General features: G+C 42.3%; 1 protein-coding gene across 1 annotated transcript in view; it reads left to right on the top strand.

Annotated features, from left to right (window-relative positions):
* The window catches only part of LOC111063053 (irregular chiasm C-roughest protein-like), a 175,241-nt gene extending 150,697 nt beyond the window's left edge, over positions 1–24,544 (top strand). Inside the window, exons 7-9 of the mRNA XM_039420521.1 lie at positions 20,300–20,481; positions 21,272–21,404; positions 23,519–24,544. Of these exons, the coding sequence (XP_039276455.1) occupies positions 20,300–20,481; positions 21,272–21,404; positions 23,519–23,649 (446 nt within the window). The 3' untranslated portion in view covers positions 23,650–24,544. The remainder of the gene's footprint in view (positions 1–20,299; positions 20,482–21,271; positions 21,405–23,518) is intronic.
* The last annotated feature ends 228 nt before the right edge of the window (positions 24,545–24,772 follow it).

Below are 24,772 nucleotides of genomic sequence, written 5' to 3'. Positions count from 1 at the left end.
AATCTAACTATAATGTATTGATTAACATACAAGATTTGCATCCGGAGCCCTGAAGTGGTGATTTTTTTTATCAATAGCCTATGTTGAACTCAACTTGTTTCAAAGATATTTTTAATACATTATCAAAGAACTTGGTTCTAGGTCCTTAAAAATCCCAGAGCTCTCTCGCTGCATCTGCATCACTTCCCAATAATATGATGACGTATTCCAATCTAGATGATGAAATTTCTCGAAATCGAAGACGTTTCAACACAATCATCTTGTTTCAAACTTGAATTCATTTCTCCAGAAAAATCAAAATCACAAGAAAGAAAATACGAAATATTTTCAGAATCCCTACAGCCTATAAGACTATCCATCTGTGTTCAGAGGAGGGGAAACTGTAATGTTGTTTGCTGCATTGAATCGACCCTTAGCGCCAACGGCTCTGAAAAATTCTACTACCAAAACGGAGATCGAACGGCTGTGAAAGCGAAAGTGACGTCTCTTGAATAGGCTGAAAACAATGGTTGATCGATCGGTGAAATGAGAAATAATGATACCAACGTGTCATGCAGGGGATGGGGGTTGTTAGCGATCAGACAATACCCTTTTTAATGACAACATTGAGGTAACATACGATCATGAATATTTCCGAACTTGTTTGATTGTAGCCTACACTTGATGGTGGCAATGTTTGGGTTTCCTTTGTAATGTCACACTCCCAGTTGGTTCACTCACTCGTCATACAGTTGGTGTTGTGTGATTATTTGTTTGTTTTCGCCTATTGTACAGTTTTGCACTCATTCAATTGTAGTAAATAGTAAATACTAGAGTTTTCATTCAATTGTGGTGAATAGTAAATAGTTTTGATCGTAGTTGCCGTGTGGGGTTGGGGTTTTTGTGGTAACTACACAATAGCGAATATGGCTTTTATTCATGGAAAGCCACACGGGCTTTATGAGAATAAAAATTCTGGTCAATCATGATTTTGAAATTCAATTTGTAGCATGGTAAGCATTGATATTTCTGCCCATGTAATGATCAAAATTGATCTGGGGTGATTGAAGATGGACCTATAATAGTATAACCTAAACCAGATTATTATACGATTATTATCACCATGCTCTATACTCTATAGCTATAGCTTGATAAAATTTCTGGTCATGTAAATGTAATAGGGCAGCAACATGAGATTCACTTTAAATTGTCAGCATCTATACTTATAAAGTTCTTACTGATCACGATTCCAGAAATACAACTCACTGCATGGCCATCAGACTAACAAATAATTGTTGGATGTTGCATTTCATCGAAATGCGTTCCAGCTGTTCTCCTCTATTCAATATTTGCAATAACTTAATAGATGTCTCTGGAGTAGTTGACAGCAATCAATTTTAATTCTCGTTTGATAACTATTATATCATGAAATTAAAAATAATTGATTGCTCTACAACTTTCTTACTTCAAATTCCACTTTCCGCTTCCACTTTCTCTTTCCACTCTACTTCCTTCAATTTTTTCCTTTCAGTATTGCTTCAAACTCATGATGAGAACTATTAAAAGCAGAAATAGTGTGGTAGGAAAAATGTTGGAAAATTACCGATTTCCAGTGGCGTAAACCTCGAGAACGATCAAACTCGCGACAAAATTTTAACTAACTTAAGTTACAGAGAGTTAGAATACCATGAATTTTGTATTTAATACTTGATTTGTTTGTTAGGTTCAACCGTTTTCGAGATACAGAGTGGAAACCAAAAATGTATCTATCTTTCTTCCTCCTTCACAATCTATGCTGAACACCCTTGATTATAAGATTTTCAGAATGTTCACCTCTTTACTTCTCTAAACAAAGTAAATTTTTTTCGCATATGTCATGTCATCTACAATATTCATATTCACTGCCTGGACTGAGAGTGGAGCACTATCCTCCTTGTTTTTGAAGGGAATAATTATTTACGAAATCATTAAAAATTTTATGAAAATTCATGAGTTTGTCAGGAATGAGTGGGAATGCATAACTTCTTTAGGATTTCCCCCGGATTTCACAGATTTTCACTATATTTTCCTTCACAAAAAAGTGTCAAATTCCCATTCTGAGTAGATTTTTGCCCACACCTGTCTCTATCAGAGTTCCCAGTGTCGCTCTGGGCCGGCTAAACTCAGTCGGCGACTGGGGTGGGCCGCGGCAGGGGACGGGAGTCTTGGTGGGGCGTCCGTCAACCACCCTCGTTCGAGTTGGGGGAAAGGCTTTTCCTGGCCTTCCTAGACGTCCTCTTGCGATCCCGCACTGGACTAGTGCGCTGCGGCGGCCAGCACTCTGGACTTTCCTAAGTCCTACTGGCCGGGCACTAGCTGTCCTCCTGGGGTCCGGATCGTCCGCGGAGTTGCGGGAAAGGCTTTTCCTGGCCTTCCTAGACGTCCTCTCTCGCCTCGATGCCCCACTGGTGGCCTACCAATGGGGAGTCAGGTTTCGACCAAACCTGACGTGTTGTCGTTGGTCGAAACTGGCAACCCGTCGTCCAAACAGGTTAAGTGTCGTTTAACACTCGCCCAAACGAGTGTAGAGCAGTGGAGTTCACTGTGTGAGAGGCTAATCGACTTTAGCCTCGACACAACTCCCGGTCGCTGAAGAAATCGGAGTTCACTTAGTACTGGTGTACTGTGACGTTGCTAGCTGCTCGCTGCTTCCTTCTCACCTCTCTCGACCGCTCGACTTGGCTCTCCGAACTCGACTGCCTCTTGCTGGCCTTTCTCGAGCCTCCCTCAGTGACCGAGAGGGAGGGGAGAGAGGATGCGCAGCAACGCTGAGCGGTAGGCCAGTGGCTGGCTTGAACGTTGACCCCTCAGATTCTATGAAAGATAGCCGAGCGTCGAATAAATGAGCCCTAAATTCAATGCCTTTCTCTAGTTACGATATACATCGTGACACACTGTTCCTACTAAGGGAAGGGGGGGGAAAAGAGAGGGGGAGGAGAGGGGGGGTGAGGATGGAAGGGGTAAACGGCAGACAGAAGGTCCCAAATGCCTGAGTACATTCTGCCGCCTCTCCGCCGGTCAACATAGACCGAACATAAACTGGGCGCCAGGTTGGTTCCTCGCCAACCGGTGGTGATGCGTCGGCACCATCCGAAGAAATGAGCAAGCTACCCGGCCAGATCCTAGGCCTAGCTTCAGAGAAGATCTTGAAGATCTGCGCCGTGCTTTCGCACTGCGTTGAGACGCCGTGTTCGCACACTGCAAGAGACCGCCGTGTTTGCACACTGCAAGAGGCCGCCGTGCTTCTGCACTGCGATGGGGGACGCCGTGCTTTCGCACTGCAAGAAACGCCGTGCTTTCGCACTGCAAAGGACCGCCGTGCTTCCGCACTGCAATGGGGGACACCGTGTTTGCACACTGCAAGAGGCCGCCGTGCTTCCGCACTGCGATGGGGGACGCCGTGCTTTTGCACTGCAAGAAACGCCGTGCTTTCGCACTGCAAAGGACCGCCGTGCTTCCGCACTGCAATGGGGGACGCCGTGTTTGCACACTGCAAGAGGCCGCCGTGCTTCCGCACTGCGATGGGGGACGCCGTGCTTTCGCACTGCAAGAAACGCCGTGCTTTCGCACTGCAAAGGACCGCCGTGCTTCCGCACTGCAATGGGGGACGCCGTGTTTGCACACTGCAAGAGGCCGCCGTGCTTCCGCACTGCGATGGGGGACGCCGTGCTTTCGCACTGCAAGAAACGCCGTGCTTTCGCACTGCAAAGGACCGCCGTGCTTCCGCACTGCAATGGGGGACGCCGTGTTTGCACACTGCAAGAGGCCGCCGTGCTTCCGCACTGCGATGGGGGACGCCGTGTTTGCACACTGCAAGAGGCCGCCGTGCTTCCGCACTGCAAGAAACGCCGTGCTTTCGCACTGCAAAAATAAGGACGCGGTGCTTTTGCACTGCAAAAGGAATGCCGTGCTCTCGCACTGCCCGGGGCGCCGTGCTTCCGCACTGCCAGGAACACCATGCTTTCGCATCACGAAAAGGACGCTGTGCTCCCGCACTGCAGAGTTGCCGTGTTTCCACACTGCCGAGGACGCCGTGCTTCCGCACTGCAGATGAGAGCGCCGTGCTCTCGCACTGCCAGGAAGGGCGGGTAACACAAAAAAAAAAACGAGGTGAACACACCTCAGACAGGTTCTGAGAACCTAAGTAGCATTGCAAGGGAAACGCCGTGCTTCCGCACTGCAAAGAGTCGCCGTGCTCTCGCACTGCAAAAATAAGGACGCGGTGCTTTCGCACTGCCGAGTCGCCGTGCTTCCGCACTGCCCAGGACGCCGTGCTTCCGCACTGCAGGTGAGAGCGCCGTGCTTTCGCACTGCCGGGGAGCGCCGTGTCACACTTGCAGGACACTGCCGGGAAGTGTCGTGCTTCGCACTGTACATAAATGGACGCCGTGCTTTCACACTGCCGAGTCGCCGTGTTTTCACACTGCAGAAGGACGCCGTGCTGTCGCACTGCAGGTAAGAGCGCCGTGCTCTCGCACTGCCAGGAGGGACAACACAGGGTACACAAAACACACAAAAAACACAGAAACACAAAAAACACAGAAACACAAAAAACACAGAAACACAAAAAACACAGAAACAAATCGCCGGGCTTTCGCCCTGCGGGCCGTGCTTGCGCACTGCGTGCCGTGTTTTCACACTGCCGCGGTGTTCCCACACCGCGAAGGTGTGCGTCCGCGTAATGACAATCCAGACACTCACTGACCGATGTGTCATGCTTGCGCACGACGTTCGGACGAGCTCGCAATCTGGCTGCCGTGTTCCCACACTGCCTTGGTCAAGCTCGCGCACTACCTTTGCCGGGCTTTCGCCCTGCGGGCCGGGCTTTCGCCCTGCATGCTGTGCTTGCGCACTGCGATGGGGGACGCTGTGCTTTCGCACTGCAAGAAGCGCCGTGCTTTCGCACTGCAAAAATAAGGACGCGGTGCTTGCGCACTGCAAAAGGAATGCCGTGCTTTCGCACTGCCCGGGGCGCCGTGCTTCCGCACTGCCAGGAACGCTATGCTTCCGCATCGCGAAAAGGACGCCGTGCTCCCGCACTGCAGAGTTGCCGTGTTTCCACACTGCCGAGGACGCCGTGCTTCCGCACTGCAGATGAGAATCGCGGTGCTCTCGCACTGCCAGGAGGGGCGGGTAACACAAAAAACGAGGTGAACAACACCTCAGACAGGTTCTGGGAACCCAAATAACATTGCAAGGGAAACGCCGTGCTTCCGCACTGCAATGAGTCGCCGTGCTCTCGCACTGCAAAAATAAGGACGCGGTGCTTGCGCACTGCAAAAGGAACGCCGTGCTTTCGCACTGCCCGGGGCGCCGTGCTTCCGCACTGCCAGGAACGCTATGCTTTCGCATCGCGAAAAGGACGCCGTGCTCCCGCACTGCAGAGTTGCCGTGTTTCCACACTGCCGAGGACGCCGTGCTTCCGCACTGCAGATGAGAGTCGCGGTGCTCTCGCACTGCCAGGAGGGGCGGGTAACACAAAAAACGAGGTGAACAACACCTCAGACAGGTTCTGGGAACCCAAATAACATTGCAAGGGAAACGCCGTGCTTCCGCACTGCAATGAGTCGCCGTGCTTGCGCACTGCATGTGCCGGGCTTTCGCCCTGCATGGCCGTGTTTCCACACTGCCTTGCTTCGCCGTGCTTGCGCACTGCATGTGCCGGGCTTTCGCCCTGCATGGCCGTGTTTTCACACTGCCTTGCTTCGCCGTGCTTGCGCACTGCATGTGCCGGGCTTTCGCCCTGCATGGCCGTGTTTTCACACTGCCTTGCTTCGCCGTGCTTGCGCACTGCATGTGCCGGGCTTTCGCCCTGCATGGCCGTGTTTTCACACTGCCTTGCTTCGCCGTGCTTGCGCACTGCATGTGCGGGCTTTCGCCCTGCATGGCCGGTTTTCACACTGCCTGCTTCGCCGTGCTTGCGCACTGCATGTGCCGGGCTTTCGCCCTGCATGGCCGGTTTTCACACTGCCTGCTTCGCCGTGCTTGCGCACTGCATGTGCGGGCTTTCGCCCTGCATGCCGTGTTTTCACACTGCTTGCTTCGCCGTGCTTGCGCACTGCATGTGCCGGCTTTCGCCCTGCATGGCGTGTTTTCACACTGCCTTGCTTCGCCGTGCTTGCGCACTGCATGTGCCGGGCTTTCGCCTGCATGGCCGTGTTTTCACACTGCCTTGCTTCGCCGTGCTTGCGCACTGCATGTGCGGGCTTTCGCCCTGCATGGCCGTGTTTTCACACTGCCTTGCTTCGCCGTGCTTGCGCACTGCATGTGCCGGGCTTTCGCCCTGCATGGCCGTGTTTTCACACTGCCTTGCTTCGCCGTGCTTGCGCACTGCATGTGCCGGCTTTCGCCCTGCATGCCGTGTTTTCACACTGCCTAACTTCCAGCATCAGACAGCTGGGATGAATCTCCAACACGACCAGGAACTCGTCGTGGTCTCAGCAATAGTCAGCTGAGATACAGCTCCAATAATCCAGGAGCTCGTCGAGGAAGTAGACTCAAGTTGCAGTCCCCATCCTCAAGAAGAAACGTGATACACAACAATGTAACACTTCACAGGAGGCAGAAGTTGATAGAGGTGAATTGGAGTCCAGGAAAATTACCAAGTGTCAGAGTGATGGATACCCTCAGTTAGTTCAGTGTATCAGCAACTTATTGTTCACAATAAAATATGAGAGATGATAATATGATGAGGAATACTGAATTATATGGTTGACATGAAGCCACTAGTTGTGATGTTACACCACATATTTCGATTTTATATCACAATTAAATGTGGTCGAAATAATAATTCATTTTCGATCTGTTATGAGGATCTCAGCCTTCTCACTATATCACAATAATAAATTGGAACTATAAATCTCAACTCAATATTCCACTTCTCACTGTTCATTTCAATAATGAAATCAATCACATGATTTACTTATGCAAAGTAACCATCCATTGGATATAAATGACAGTGTGTTTATTATAACAGATAACATCTGCTAATTAATTCACAATCAGTGAACATTTATTGCTCAATCTCTCTTTCTCACTTCAAGACTTATTTCACCCCGAAATAAATCTTAATTTACTTTTTCAAAGTAATTATTCACACAAGGCGTGTATAATGACACAACAGCTGTATATTGATTTTCCGAAAAATAATCACAACAATCAGCACAAATAGTAATAATTGAATGAATTAATGCACCGTCAATAATAACTCATGATGGTAGGCTGAGTAAAAATTAGATTCACTCTCGAGACGTGATCTAATTCCAAACTAACAATAGCACGATCTAACACAGACTGACTCAATAACAGTAGAATATCTGGAAAAACTAGAATTCACATGAATTCTATTTTATAAATTGTTATTGAAAAGGAGAAGTAATTCTCTTCTACAGACTAGAAGCTTGGCGATAGCAGTTAGCCAGTTGAGATAATGTTTATCTTATCTGTACAGCACAGCACAAACAACTTTTCGATCCAACATAGAATTAATTCCAATTGAAATAATAATTATTTTATTCCAATTTATAGTAAGTCCTCCGACTTTATTTTCAAGTGAAATATTAGAAAATTTAAATCATAATCTGAAGCTAATAACCCCCGATTGTAGTACATCTCGACTCACAATCAAACGCAATTTATTCATTCCACATGAATAATTAATTGCAACGTAATTCACTTTTATCCCACAGTATAATAACGTCTGTTAATTAACTGCATCGTAACACTTTACACGGATTAAAGCAATTACCACCAGCTTCATTAAATGATTTCAATTATTATAACCATTACCTCATGGTTAAAATATTATTCGGATCATACTGATCTATAATATTTTCTAATATTCTCTATCCACTCATTTCGCCATCAACTATTTATGGCAAGTAGAAAACAAGCTACTGCAAGTTTTGTTTGTTAACCTGTACCTGGTTACAACAATATCGGTAATATACCGATCAAGAAAATTTAGTCTAGTTGGAATCGACTTTGGCTGTTATTAACTAGTCATAGACTGTAGAAAATTTTCTTGATTACCCTTGCTTGGTCACATCATAATATTGTAAATAAATTTCAAACTGAAATTATTGGGATTGCCTTCAGATCAAAAGAAACGCATTAATTTGTCAATAATAATTTTTTCCATTTAATCCAGCCAGTGCTTTATGACTGATTATATTAATTAAACTGTAATGGTTGAGTTGCCATTTAGTTTAAGTAGAACTCTATTTTATGAGAAAAATTAAACGGAATATGCTGTTTCCTTTTAATAAACTATTGACCAATTTCTTTCAATAACAATAATATGTCAGTCTTTTAATATTTTCATTATTTTCGGAATCGTGCTAATGCTATTAATTTTCAAAATTCGGCTAATAAATTCGTGCTAATAATTCTGAATTAATTTTCTTCAATTTCTATGCAATTTTGTCTTTGACAACAAAATTTAATTTCCTCATTTTAAATGGGATAATTTATGAATCAAAAATAGCTCTAAAGCTGTGATATGATTGAACTCTTATGATATTCACCCCTTCTCGCCTCTTACCTCCTTATTGGCGGCGCGTGACACCTCTCTGGTATCCCATCCTCCGGATAGGCAGCGACCCTCTATAGACTCGCTCGGCCTCCTGCTGTCCATCCGCTCGAATTCCGTCCACCTTTTCCGCAACTGCTCCATCACCATCCTCTTCCTCATCTTCGGGCAGGTGTGGCTGGAGCTTGGTGCCCTTCTCGTGCACAGTAAACCTCTTACCGGCACTCAACATTTCCTCGACCTCATAGAGGCCAGAAAATTCCGGCGCTAACTTCGCGGCAAGCTGATTAGCACCCGAGGACAGGTGACACTCCTTCCTGTAGACTAGCTGTCCAGAGTTCACCTTCCTTGTCCTCCTTTTCCAATTATAATACCGGTTGGCATTATAATTCTTGTCTCCAACATCTGAAACTACTTTGAGTGTAGTTTCCAGCACCGGCAGTCTTCTAGACTGCACTGCTTGACGATTATCTCCAGCTCCTTGCTGAAAATTATCCTCCTTCTTCCGCCTCCGGTACCGCTTTTCCGGACAGTTGAACCTCCAGTGCCCAGCTCGTTTACAGTGCCAGCAAATGAACTTTCCACGGGCTGGAGAAATTTTCTGAGAAATAAATTCCTCTTTTCCAGTCTTCCACACGGCTCCTACGTGTTTCTGGACTTGAGGAAATTTCTTCTTCTCCTGCTTCTTCACAGGAATAATTCCAGGTGGCTTCCTTGACCTCCCTATGTCAGGCTGGGTTTTAACAGTAGCCAGCCTCGAGTTGACAGCTCCTTTTCCCACTTTTGGAGTGGAAATATCGTCTCCAATGTGCTTTTTGACGAGATGAGGATCCCATTCCACTGACCGGGAATAGGGGTCTATTTTCACCCGGTGCTCACGAAGAAACTCCATACCAAGCAGAATATCTGGAGAAAGCCCATCCATTATTGTGAGTGTTGTTGATAGGGATATTCTGCCGATTTTCAGGTTGGTTATAACACCACCTCGCAGACGTGCAGCCGCTCCGTTAGCCATAACAGCGCCGCGCTGCACAGGCTCTCGTTCCACTGCTTCCAAACTATTAAAAGCTTTAGAGCTAATATAGTTGGACTCTGCTCCGGTGTCGAGAAGAGCACTATACTGTCTGTCTCCTATTTCCACTGTAGTGAAAAGACGGTTGTCATCCTGGAGCTCTGGCTCTAGCTGGATTTGAAGCCTTGTTTTAACCACAGCTGTTTTATCAGAAGTCTTCTTCTGCTCTCTCTCACAGGAACAATTTGGTCGTGGCTTCCCGCACTTTGAGCAGAGTGAAACCTCCGGACACTCTGATCTCCAGTGTCCCACCTTCTTGCACTGCCAACACAAGGGTCCTTCTGGAGGTTGTTCACTCCGGCGCTGTGTAGTAGTCGTCTCCTGTCGAGGCTTGGTCTGCTTCCTCACCTCCTCCTGCTTCACAGCTCGTTGTCTCTGTTGAGCACTCTTCTCCTCGAATTTAATTCGTTCATATTGCCTCGCTAAGTGTAGCAAGTCGTCGGTGGTGTACACTTCAGCCTCCCTGATGTAGAGCTTGTAGCGTGGTAAAAGATTTTTGTACAATCTCTGTACCTGGCTACTCTCTGAAAAACCACCTCTTCTCCTCATCAGCGTTAGCAGCTCCTCAACATAGTCGTCTATGAGCTCGCCTTCTTTCTGCCGCCTGTCGAGAATTTCATTCTCAAGATCCTCCACATAAGTAGGTGGATAGTAACGAGACCGAAAGTCTCTCAGGAAATCGTCCCAGTGTCTCCACTGTTCTCTCCTATTCCTCATCCATAAGGAACATTTCCCCGCTAACATTTCAGGTAGCGCTGGAAATAACTGTCTGCCAGACAAGCCATATGCTTGTTGCAGCTCCTCGAGCCGCTCCATAAAACTTGGAGCATCTCCACTCCCATCATATGAGAGCCGCCACCCTCGAACCTTGTCACACACGGCACCCGGGTCCATACAGGATGTAGCAGGCACCGCTGACTGGTAGGTGACCTCAACACATGCCTAGGCATGTTATTATGCCTCTCCGGCATCTCCGGCCTCACCAGCGCAGGCTCTGCCTCCTCGCTAACTGGTGCTGGCCTTCGCGCTCCTCGACGAAGCGCCTCCTCCCCATTATCCAGAACGGGGAGCATCGCAACAATCCGCTGTCGTTGCTCCAGTAGAGCCCTCCTCAGGCTCGTACTTGTGCCATCTGTCAGCACTGAGTCGAGTATTAGATCAATCAAGCCCTGATCGTGCACTCTGTACACCCAGGAGTTGCTGGAGTCTCCATCAAACTCTGGAGACGTCTCCTTGGGTATTTCTTCCAGTCTGGAACATGCAGTGGCCTCCGCGACTGGTGGCCACAAAGCTGCAGCTCCTTCCTCTTCCTGACCTGTGCCAGCTCCGCCACCGATCCTGTTTAGACCGGCGGCCTCCACCATTGTCCTCCGGTGGTTTTCGACAAGAGCTCTCCTGAGCTCTGCCATGGTACCTGTTGTAGGTAGCCCTGCTGATGCTCGGGGTCCGGGTTGGTTGCGGAGCTCTGGTAAAGGCTTTCCCTGGCCTTCCCAGAGGTCCTCTTGCGATCCCGCACTGGACTAGTGCGCTGCGGCGGCCAGCACTCTGGACTTTCCTAAGTCCTACTTGCCGGGCACCAGCTGTCCTCCTGGGGTCCGGATCGGCCGCGGAGTTGCGGGAAAGGCTTTTCCTGGCCTTCCCAGACGTCCTCTTGCGATCCCGCACTGGACTAGTGCGCTGCGGCGGCCAGCACTCTGGACTTTCCTAAGTCCTACTGGCCGGGCACCAGCTGTCCTCCTGGGGTCCGGATCGGCCGCGGAGTTGCGGGAAAGGCTTTTCCTGGCCTTCCCAGACGTCCTCTTGCGATCCCGCACTGGACTAGTGCGCTGCGGCGGCCAGCACTCTGGACTTTCCTAAGTCCTACTGGCCGGGCACTAGCTGTCCTCCTGGGGTCCGGATCGTCCGCGGAGTTGCGGGAAAGGCTTTTCCTGGCCTTCCTGGACGTCCTCTTGCGATCCCGCACTGGACCAGTGCGCTGCGGCGGCCAGCACTCTGGACTTTCCTAAGTCCTACTGGTCCGGGCACTAGCTGTCCTCCTGGGGTCCGGATCGTCCGCGGAGTTGCGGGAAAGGCTTTTCCTGGCCTTCCTGGACGTCCTCTTGCGATCCCGCACTGGACCAGTGCGCTGCGGCGGCCAGTACTCTGGACTTTCCTAAGTCCTACTGGCCGGGCACTAGCTGTCCTCCTGGGGTCCGGATCGTCCGCGGAGTTGCGGGAAAGGCTTTTCCTGGCCTTCCTAGACGTCCTCTTGCGATCCCGCACTGGAACAGTGCGCTGCGGCGGCCAGCACTCTGGACTTTCCTAAGTCCTACTGCCGGGCACTAGCTGTCCTCCTGGGGCCCGGATCGTCCGCGGAGTTGCGGGAAAGGCTTTTCCTGGCCTTCCTAGACGTCCTCTCTCGCCTCGATGCCCCACTGGTGGCCTACCAATGGGGAGTCAGGTTTCGACCAAACCTGACGTGTCGTCGTTGGTCGAAACTGGCAACCCGTCGTCCAAACAGGTTAAGTGTCGTTTAACACTCGCCCAAGCGAGTGTAGAGCAGTGGAGTTCACTGTGTGAGAGGCTAATCGACTTTAGCCTCGACACAACTCCCGGTCGCTGAAGAAATCGGAGTTCACTTAGTACTGGTGTACTGTGACGTTGCTAGCTGCTCGCTGCTTCCTTCTCACCTCTCTCGACCGCTCGACTTGGCTCTCCGAACTCGACTGCCTCTTGCTGGCCTTTCTCGAGCCTCCCTCAGTGACCGAGAGGGAGGGGAGAGAGGATGCGCAGCAAACGCTGAGCGGTAGGCCAGTGGCTGGCTTGAACGTTGACCCCTCAGATTCTACGAAAGATAGCCGAGCGTCGAATAAATGAGCCCTAAATTCAATGCCTTTCTCTAGTTACGATATACATCGTGACACCATTAACATGGAAGTGTTAAGGCCGTTCCACTTGTTCCACCAGGTGTATATGAACTTGAAAAAGGAGTTGTTTTGAGGGTGAATTTCCTTCAGTTTTGTTACCATATGTTACTGTACACACAAAGTCCATCTAACTGTCAATCAAAACCCCCGCTTTTGCATCTTTTCTTCTTATTCTCTTACTCTCCATGTGCGTGTAGAAGCATCACAAAACAAGTAGATAAATGTTGACGTTGAGCACATGGAGTAGATAGCGGATAAATGGATGGTGGATGATAGTACGCTACTTGTTATTTTTGACACTGAATTCTGAAGCTACAGGTTTGTATATTATGTTATGTTAGAACGTCATCTCTTTTAGAATAGCTGACTATCAGTTAATTAGGCGCGGGACTAGTTGAACGTCTAAAAATAATTTTGAGTGATGAAGTTTGTGTTTCGTATGCTCTTGAAATGAAGTTTCCATGAACAATAGACTTGGACAGTGAGTGACGTATTTCAAGTGAGAGGGATTATAAATGTCATAATAAAGCACGGCTCTCCAGCTCTCACTGAGTGGACATCTGGTTCACTTTCGTAGCTGTCTGCTCTGAATAAGTAGATTACAGGAGACAAATTTTCAAAATTGAAAGCCAGGACAAGTGGAGCAAGGAGCTTGTTATGTGGAGACACTTCACAATAAACATGAGACTGAGATTTTGTCTGAAATAGAAGATTTCCTAGTAATGAAAATGGTCAGCTGTTCTCTACTACCTCCTAGTTCAAGATGACGTGATGATTGCAAGAGTTATTGAATACTGGTGCACTACTTTGTCATTTAAATACCGAAGTGAAGTCATTTTTATATCAAGTAAACTATTTATTCACTAACAAGAACGATTTATAACCAAAGAACTCGAAAGTAATCCAGTCTGTATGTAAAGGAATAGTTTACTACGTACTTCAAGTAAATGACTGCATATCGGTATTCAAATGACAAAATAGTGTTTCAATACACATCTATCTAATATTTTATTTCCATCTATTTATTTATTTTCACAAGAAAACACTGAATGGGATAGGAGAACTAAGGATACTTCTTGTGCTATTTCTCTCCCAAATTTGGATGACATTTTGAAAGTCCGAAATGCGGTTATAATTCCACTTCTCTGAAATTTAGTTCTTTTTCACTCAAAAACAACAGACTAAGAATTCTGAATTTTTACGGTTGAGAAACTGGATAGACAACAAAAATATTACACTGGAATCACTAATAATTAAAAACTTTTCACGTAATTTCACAAAATGTAGAGCCAGAAAAACACAACTTATTATTCAGCACATGGGAATAAATGTGGATGTGAGAAAAATAAAACTGAAGTTTGGAATGGATCAAGTCATCATCATCAAAATCATTGGAGAAGTTTTGTTTTCAATTATTTTTGTTTTATTCATCATGGTGTCTAATGATATAAAAACTACTGAAGATTTATTTATTTATTCATTTGTGAATACAATTACAAATCATATAAATATGATTGGGAATTAATAACAGGCATCTCCCAAAACTATTCTATTGCCAAATTTTGATACTGAATAACATGTCCAAGAAATAGGTGATGTTCTCACTGCAGAAAATCATAATTTATCAAGCATAGTATTTTAATAAGGAAGTTTCTTTCACATAAAAGTTTCACATTTTCATTATCATGAAAGTGATGAGACTAAACCAGTTTTATTTACAGAAAATCAATAATCAGAAACTAAATAGATGTTGGACTCCTCTCCATCATGAAAAAGGCATTCGAATGGTAATCATAAAACTTTTGTTTCAGTAAAATACTGTTGGAGAGAAAAGTTGAAAGAAAAGATAACTTAGTTTTTGAAGAGCTTTATCGTTGAAAAACTCTCCTTACGAATTGTAAATCCAATTCCATCTCGCTTCATGCGACTAAAGTCTCCAACTTGTATCATTCTCGAATTGAACTTTTCAACGTATGGAAATCAAGTTTAAGTCTCCTTTCTTTCAATTTTCTTCTCTCCATCCATTTGATCCATTTCATTTCAACAATTTATTTTGAACAGAGGCCGTTTGGAAAGTAGGCCTTCTTGCCGGGCGGGTTGGTCTATTGCTCGGTAAGGAGCGTTACAAACTTGGGTCTGACAGCAGCAACTGGTTCGTGGTTTCATATCCCGCCGATGGCATGGACATAATGATCATCATTGACCATCACATCAATTCATTAACGCACTTTCCAACACCCAAGCACTCTCCATTGCACAAGCAAAGAGCTCATGTGGGCATCATCCACAATTGAAAAATGGGAATTAATGAATCGATAGTTTTCACTTCTATTATTCACCAATTTCTTTATTGATATATTACTGTAATTCACTATGCATGGACTTGAATCATACTAGAATAGCGAAGTACCAGGGACGAATAATGCACTGGTATCATTCAACTGTTGGGAAAGCCAAGACTGAGATGGGTGGATGGGATCTCAAAGGATGCTGCAGAACTTCTTTGTATCAGGAATTGGAGAATGAAGGCAAGAGATCGTGATGGATGGAGGCGCAGTATTGAGGAGGCCAGGGCTCGATTTGGGCTGTAGCGCCATCGAAGAAGAAGAATCATTCAACTGTATTCTTTCTATACAGCTAGTACTCACTAGAGATTTTTAACCAAATAGGATTCTGTTACCAATATTCTCTACTCAAATAAGCTAAATTCACAGAAGAGAACGGTTCGTCTGAGCTGTATACCTCAATATTCCCTTGAAAGCTATTAGTATGATTTAAGTCCATGAGTTATCAGTGAATAGATATCACTTCAAGGTGCATTTTCGTTTATACGTAAATTTCCGCAGTCGACAACGGCAAACATTGTTGACATTCATATTGTCCACATTTCAAATGTGCTAAAACAGCTGATCAAATAACTTTTCATTATTTGTGTTTGTCATTCAAGAATCAAAACATTTGTTCATAGCATAAACATATTGCCATTTGAAAGTATAAAAAAGTATAAACTCAACCTCCCTCATTAAAGCATAATTGAACTTGATATTTTAGGTTATTTGAAAGATTGAAATCTTCCCAATCTGAGATCCTCGCCCTGTCGTGGTCGATGACGGCATTTACGCACAAACGAAAACGCAGCTTTAGATGTGTGATGAGTATTCTTTTCAAATTAATCAATAAGTGCATTATCCAGAAATTCACGTTTCAATAATTCAAGTTTTTCTGATGAATTTTGATGGACTTTTCGTGACGAGGAGATCTTGACCAGCATTTTTCTGGGACAGTGATTCTGAATTGATGTAAACCCTTCTAAATAGTTTACTGTATCTAAACCTATTATTGCGAGCAGAATAATAATAGCCGATTTGTAACAGTGGGTCGTTCATAATTATGGGAGAAGTGATTGTCAAGACTTAATTGGTGCGGGTGTATAAGTGTTCTCAGCAAACTGTGGAATGTCGTCCCAACATGATGTTTGATTGCTTGTAAGTGCGGAGGCGTAAAGTGGCCCCCTGTCCCCTGCCAACCCACCCTCAACCATGCCACCACCGCATACCGCATCGTAAATCAGGCAGCACTGTTTCTCCTCTTATTGGAATTGAAAGCACCGGCTCGAGTGAATAAAGGCCAATAAGAGTCGACTTTATTCGATAGGTTTTCTCAAATGAGAAACGAAATGCAGCTGCTGAGAAAGATTGTCTGCCACCGAGCGGCAGTGGAACTGTACTCTTTCCAGCCAAAGTAGAAGTAGAGCTTGTCAAATGATTAATGGCCTTTTTCTTCACGCAACATTCATCAGCTTTTTCACTCGAAATTTAATCATTTCCATCCCCCTCTCCACCCTGAGAGAGAATACTTCCCAAAAATAGTATTACCGTTCTCACTCTCTCACTTTTATACATAAAGGTTAATGAATAATGGCCAAGTTTTTCGTTCCATTCATTTTTAACCAACTGTGAGACGCATTCTCCAGTCCGCAGTTTCTTCTGACTTGACTCATTCTTGAATGACGTGTCATGAACAATATCGGTTCATTTGTCAACCTTCCTGCATTACATTCACTCTTTTCATTCTAAACTCTTTTCTCCCTCATCCATCTTCTACTATTTCTCCACTTCTCACATTACACGAAAAAACAGTCCTTCCATATTAATGATGACAGTGATTCCGTTCACAATGAATCATTTTAATAATTCTCGGACACATAATACCTCAAGAAATCCCTTTTTTCCAAACTGCTTGCTCGATGGAAAAGTCATCTTGGAGTTGTGGAAGTATTGACTTCAACTTGGATTGGAGCTGCAAATCATCATCATTTGCGTTCTTCTTGGAAGCGCCTCTTTATTCCGGCTTATCCTTTCATAATCCTTTTATCTTCTCGCATTCCCGAGAACCTTCTAGAATCTCTCTGTAACTTTACACTTACCCTGCTATTTTCAGCCTACTTTACTCACTATTATAAATTTCCATCTTCATCCCTTCATCGACTCTGAGTTTTCAACTCTACTTTCAATAATGTCCACATGTTATTCTTTGGGAATGGACCGAATTCGACGAAACACCGACTTCACAATCACAAGTACATCCAGATCCTAATTTGAGCTCAATGGTTGAGAGTAGACTATGTACTACTGTATTTGACTTATGGGAAGTATGCTCCAAAGTACCTGTAGAGTTGTTGAAAATTATGGGAACTTTTTCATAATTGTTTATAATATAAAAGCAAATAATAATACAAATAATGTGTACTTACTTATTTATATCTCCATGACCTTTTTGTTACATTCGATTTCTTAAATCTATTGAATTCTAGTTTTATGCTAATTTTGAACAAAACTTCACTTCCAGATATGAAGTCTAATTGTATTCTGAATTGAGTAAATTGACCAAACTTTTGAAGAAACAATGTTACTGTGTAATCCAGTAAGGGTCTTTTCACACTTAGCTACGCTACATTACGCTGAAATGCGTTCAATCTCCCAAAGTTAAATCCAAGCTAAGAATTTGTCCCGTTCACATCAGCGTAGTGTAGCGTTCAATATTGGAATATAGGACTGCTACGTCTTCCGGAAACGTATTATAGCGTAGCGTAACTGAATGTGAAGAGGCCCTAATGGTTTCTGTTATATAATTATTATATAGTACAAAATATTACAAAATAGTACAATGTATTCTTAGTTTTTCTCTCCCGATCTGTGCTTCATTGTAAAAGAGAATAAATATAATGAAATGGATAAATAAAATAATATTGAATGCTTAGCTCTAATAATACATTTAACTTATCTATATTTGGTAGGCAGAGTTTCGGTCCAATTAAATTTTGAGTTCACTATTCAACATATTTTTTCGAGCCATTCGCATTTTATGAAAACGAATCACATCAACGTCTTTTTATTAAATAAATGAGCTCTATTGGCATTCTATACATACGCCTTTTTCTATGTTGAGCAGGATGTCTGGTAGCCTACTATAACGCGTATCAAGCTGAAAACTGATATTGAACACGACATGAACAGTACTGCGCAATGTTGCTGCTCTCAAAAACGATGTTGAGTAACCAATTTTGCAAATTGTTGGATCGAGCCGGGGGCTGAACGTTACAATGCACAGTGATATTGAGTCTGTGGAACTGATGACAACGCAATAGCTGGTTTAGTTGTTACCTGCAGTACTGTAGCTAACGATATGAAACATGCAAGTGTGTCCTGAATGACATGGAACGTGCAACCTCTGTTTTGCTTCAAGGGAAAAGAATTCGGGTTGCGCCATTCAACCACCTCTCCCGACTTCAACTCGATTATTTCTTTATTTAGGTTATTTGCTTTATTTCTTCATTTGCATGGTTTCACGGAACTTCGCTAGATCTTCAATTCAACTCACACCTACAACATTTTATTAAAGAGTGATTCTATCTTGAACAATTCACCTTGGAATATCAACCATGTCAACATTATTTGCATTCACTCGATAATCACAACGTTCTTATACTATTATACAGAGTATTCTGGAATATGGTGCCCATATAAGTCAGGGCAAGATTCCCCACATCAAAAGAAGAAAAACCGTTCTAATCAACATAGGTCCGAAAATGCTTAGTTGCCAAGTTATACAGAGTGAAGAAAGATTTCGTTTGAATTTCAGCAGTTCCCTTGCTGAAACGAAGCCCTATGTGTTGGCATGGCACACTTCTGGAGTATGGCATCCATGTATTGTCTGTCATGGACTGGGATTAGATAGAATTCAAAGTAAATTTCTAAGGTTTGTATACTCGGATCTAGGGGGGGGGGTGCAAAGAGTTCATTTGGACCGAGCGCTGGGTTTTGGGGGACGCCTAATGATGATGTTTTTTTATTTAGCGAAATATTAACTATTCATCTTCCATACAGCTTAGAAATGGAACTGAGCTTCAAAATAAGTTTTGACAACTTCCTCAAAAATAATATAGGTCTATGCAGTTTTGATGCAGCTTAAAAAATGAGAAGGTGATGTTGGTAACTCTTCTTAATTTTCGTAACGGTGGATCTAATTTCTAATTTAATGTCGGATATTAACTACAAAATTCAACTGATTAATTAAATTTATCAATTTAATAAATAACATGGTTATTATGGTTGGAACTCTGAACGCGAGCTATGAACATCTTGAGGAATCTTCTCTAAAATACGCCCAATATTGACGGTTTACACATTTTCCCTGATTTCTCAAGTAGGTACCGTACGGTATTACTCAGGAGAAATAGTTGAAATTTGGTAATGAATACCAAGGACTGACGACTAATGACTATCATGAAAGGATTCCTATTATTCAATTTATTTGTTTCTCAGCTTTTTCAAAACCGGATAGTTCATAAATATTCAAACTTGGTTCAGCTAAACGGCCATCAAGGACCTGAGAGATCGTTTTATGAAAGTTCATAAAACTTTCAACTGAGTAGTAATGGCTTTTCTTTAAAGCCGTGTCCACACTGAGAAAATGATCGAAAAACATGTTTGTTGAAACAGTTTGGGCAAATTTTATTATGTTTGACAAACAATGTTTGCCCGTGGCCAGTGTGGACGCGTCACAAAACAAAATATTTGTAAATGGGAAGGAAGAACAGGTTTCATGTTTTACAGCTGTCAATACTGAAAATGTTTGGAAAACAGTAATTTTTTGTTTGACAAACAATGATTGTCCAAACTTTTTAGAATGTTTGTCCCTGAGCTGCTCAACAAACACAGTTCAGTGTGGACACGGCGTTACTGAGAAACGTGAGCCTTCTGAATAAAGATTCCGCTAGTGAGGTCAAAAGTTGTCTTCCAACCTTACCCCTTTTTAACCTTTCGTTGACTGGACTAATTTAGAGGAGAAGTATTTTATGTTTAAGCAGCAAATCGGATTAGCATTCAAATTAGCAAATTATCAAATCAAATTGCATTCCAATACATTTTCAATATCTATCTATTACAGCTGGATCCCATACATCACTATCAGTGAACTGACGTTGTGTCCAGCACACTGAAAATATGATTCCCTCGAGTTACAATTGGATTATTCCTACTCAGCCCGGCCGAACGAGTATGAATAGTCCCATTAAAACTTAAAGTAATAATATTCCTACTGTACCGGACACGTTCACTGATGGTGTGAGGGAATACAGGTTGAAACACCTGCTTATTTTCTGTTGAGCTTGTAAACTTTGTAGATAGGATAAAAGGTCTGATTATATTGGGATGAACGAAAGTGTCAATATCCTAGTTTATTGCTAATATGTATTTTTTGTGATTTGTCCAGGTGCACCTCAAATACTGCGCGAAGGAGGCGAAGAGGTGATAGCAGCAAAGGGTTCGGATGCCACCCTTCGAATGGTGGTCTGTGCTGATCCACGACCTGAAACTGTGTCGTGGGAATGGGAGAGCAACCAGGTCAAAGCTGGGGACTCCACTGGGAGGTATCAGGCGCATGAGTTGAAAAAGGTAACTCATAATTATTATCATAATCAAAACTGACAGTTGTGATAAAATATCACAATGGTTATAAATATTGCTATACATGTAGGCTATGAATATGTTTACATAGGCTATGTATACATGTAGGCTAGTAGAATAATTGTAGGTACTAACCAATGAATAATGAATATGATATAACATAAATGTAATAGATTTTTATATTGATAACCAATAGAATAAAATTGGCTAATAAACTATGAGTTTGGTATAATTCAGTTATTCCATTCATGCTGTTTAATAAATACACTAGAAATGATTGAAAATATTAAATTCCAACAAGTCTTTAGGAACAAGACTTTTTAGCGGCGAAATATTATTCCTCCGCTCAAGTGAGTTCAATTCTTGATGTCCCCATTCAATGAATTCTATACATGTACTGTACCTATAGAATATTACCGATCAACTCATTAACATGAATTATAGATAAAGATATCGATGGCCTGCTTTACAAGCTCCTGCTTTGAAGGATTGACTCGAGCAATATATTGCGGTATTGTGTGTGTGAAGCTTGACACAGTATAAAATTATATGAAAAAACATACAAAGGTTCATAATAACCATATTTCCTAATCGATTGACCAATGAATAACAGAACTCTGCTCACTTTGATAATCCTGTCAACATTTTGTACGTAGATTGATAAATTTACCCCAACAAGGGAATAAAAATTGAATTCAGGCAAATAATATTAGATAAACCGTACATCAATTTAATTTTGAATCACAATTTCCTAATGCTAATTTTGAATCTTCATCAGGATGGCAGAGAAGATTGCTTTGAATCGAGACTACAAGTCGGAGAAGTGGAGCCAGCTGATGCGAGGAACTATGATTTGCTTGTAAAAAGTGACAGAGGCTTCGATAGGCATTCTCTTCGCCTGGTTGTTCATGGTAATAATAGATCATAATTATTGGTACGGTAGGCTAAATTTCACTGTTGATAAGTATACAGTTTGATAAATCATTGTACTGTTCATGCGGTTTAATATAGAACTAGTCATAACTTCCATCTAAACAACAGAGTGAGTGCATACCACCAGAGACAAAAATAGTCAAGAGTGAATAATTAAACGGTATATTTACTCTATGATACCACCCTGAGAAATGTGAACAGTATAATATTTTACATTATAAAATAGCAATAAAGAATAGCTTATACAATATGGCATTATATAATTATCAAATATTGTATAATAAACAACCTACAGTAGTACATGGATTGGCGCAGGAAAACGGAAAATTTTTAATTTTACATTCAATAAAGTTGTCGGTATAGTAAGTTGTTGTAAATTTTTCATAATTGATACGAACGCATTGCCATTTTGTATTCATGAGCCATTGGACTGATGTGAGACGTGCAATAGCTGTGAGAAAAGTAAGTTTATAAATCTATTTATATAAAAGCGAAATGGCACTCACTGACTGACTGACTGACTGACTCACTCACTCACTCACTCGCAGAACTATAAATCTACCGGACCAAAAACGTTCAAATTTGGTAGGTATGTTCAGTTGTCCCTTTAGAGGCGCACTAAGAAATCTTTTGGCAATATTTTAACTCTAAGGGTTGTTTTCAAGGGTTTAAAGTTTGTCTTTTAGCATGTATATTCTTCTTCTCCCAATCTCTTAATTATAATTGAAATTTCCATATCATATGTTACTATAGAACTATAATCTAGATAGAGTACCTCTCTCGAAACAGTTGTTAACTGGCAACTAAATTAATAAATTTTGTCAGGTTGGCATTAAGTTGAGTTGACTTTGTTAGGTTGGCATCAAGTTGAAGATTTAAATGCATTTATCGCAGAAAAATTGATTGGGCACTGCTACTTCAATCCTGGAAATATTATATTACTAGCCGTCAGGCTCGCTTCGCTGGCCATATCCGTTTAGCCAGACGTTCAGTCTGGACCCCCGACTGGATTGTCCTAACATAATAATGATAAGAATACTCAAATGAAAAATGCAGGCGAGCTAAGCGAGCCTGCTGATCTCATTCTTGGACAATCCAGTCGGGGGTCCAGGGGGCGGAGCCCCCTGGCTAGAAGGATATGGCAAGCGAAGCGAAGTCGTGAGCAATATCCTCCTAGGTTACCTGTGGGGATATATAAGAGGCAAGGTGCACCACACACGTCCTAAAGCAATACATGCGCTAGAGGAGAACATTAAAAACGAGATCACTGCCATTTCACAAGTTTTGCTTCACTCCCATTCCAGAGTTTCCTTAACAGGCTGTGAACGCCGAATGAGATGATGCAACCTAAAAATGTAAAAAAGACGCACGTTTTATCATTCTATTGTGAAATCATAAAAATAACATGATCAACACATGTAATTACATTGGTAATATATTATCTCTATGATTCTATTCGAGGAAAAATTACAGGGAAAATGACATTATTCCATTATTTTCTGTTTCTTTGCACCACCCATAACAGGCTGGGAACGCTGATTATGAGCACATTTTCCCGATGTCATCTCTTTTCTTGAAGAGAGAGGAGGTATTTTTGGACATTTCATTTATAAAAACATAGATGTAATCTCATTAGTAATCTACTATTTTTATGAAATTTTCATGAAAATGACATTATCTCAATATTTCCCGTTTCCCTATGCCACCTTATATACTGAAAAGTACCTATATAATATCACTGGGATGAAATACGGTATATTAATGACTATAATTCCCAACAAAATGCCTTTCTAAACGAAAAGCTTGAGTTCTTGAGTGCATACAATAGGCTAAAGAAACACAATCATGATCCTGAACTTAATCTTTTTTTGGGTTGAATCTTACAATTCATGCTCATGAAATTCAAATTTGAAAAATTAAAATTGTTAGTGGAATTTTAAAAAATCTGTAATTCTCAAACAAAAGAAAGTTTTGCCAATAAAACTTACTTTGGGATGATTACACAGTACCTACCACAAGTTTAAAGGATAATTCCACTTCAATCTAGCTGAAATCGTTTGGAAATTTTGCTGAAGTATTATTATGTTTGCAGAGCCTGTATCAATGATGACACTGATCTTCTCGGCAACGGGGTGTCTCCTCATCTCCTTTCTATGTATATTCTGCGCAATCCATTGGTCTCGATCAGATAAACGGAGATTTCTTGGTGAGTTCCCTACTTAATCTGGGATCAGAGATCCTTTTCTTGTAACTTTTTCTATGACTTATCACTTTTTCATCAAAGTATAAGACAGCATATAGTGAGATTGGTGCATGTTATTATATCAGTGGAAATAATAGGACAAAATTACTTAATCTTTCTTCAAGCAACTTTTTTATATTTTCTCGATTCAGTTTTGTTTTTACTTCAAATATTAATAGTATCATACTTTTGATGTGAATGAGGTTTGTTTTGGCATGAAGCTGTGAACATCTTTTATGTTGTATTATTATTTTCATGTAATTTATTCTCAATAAAAATAAATAGAAGGGTCGCCTATTCTCTGAGTCACCAGTGCTTTCTATAGATGATAGATGATTCCAGTATATCTGATGTAATATTTATCCATAGCCAAAAAACGATTTGGCAACAAAAAAGGTTTGGCGGTATATAGAGGAGGAAAGATCTATCTGCTTTGTCTAATGACAGACAAGGATAGCAAAACAATGTTGAGCAGGTGTTGACTTGATAACGTAAATGTCAATCTATATAGGCTAGTTAACATCATTAAAAAATCATAGCTGTCTTGAAATTTTATTTGCTAGAAATCAATAAGTAAATTATTACTTTGTGAGATACCACTTTGATATCTCCACTCAACATCTTAATTATAAGATCACCACCTCACTGGCTATTTTTTGATATAAGATACCGTAATTGAAAAGGTTATAAGTGACTTATAGCCTACCGTATCTAATTTGAGGAGGTTACCTATGATTTACAATGTGCAATGTGTTGTAGATTTGGGAAATCATCAATTAACTTTTTATGTGTGCTGTGTGGTTTGTATGTAACTTAAGTGCTTAACACCTTGACAATTTCATTTGAAATAATCATTGCTGAACGATTTCATGGATACTTATTTAAATAACTGTAAAAATATTATTGATATTTTATGATATATTCAAAATATATTTATCGTCATAAAAATACCAATAAATATAAATGAAAATAGAAATCCGAGTGCTCTTTTTAAAATTGTTTAGTCACAATCTAAGGGTACTTGAATTTCTATTTTTATTTATATTCAAGAGTAGCCCTAAACAAAAAAAAGACAATTTGATGCCAATAAATAATTTTGAATTA

This window comes from Nilaparvata lugens, chromosome 2, assembly GCF_014356525.2.
Source record: "Nilaparvata lugens isolate BPH chromosome 2, ASM1435652v1, whole genome shotgun sequence".
Classification (NCBI taxonomy): domain Eukaryota; kingdom Metazoa; phylum Arthropoda; class Insecta; order Hemiptera; family Delphacidae; genus Nilaparvata; species Nilaparvata lugens.
Note: the sequence above shows the minus strand (reverse complement) of the source record. Positions and strands in the feature narration are given on the sequence as shown.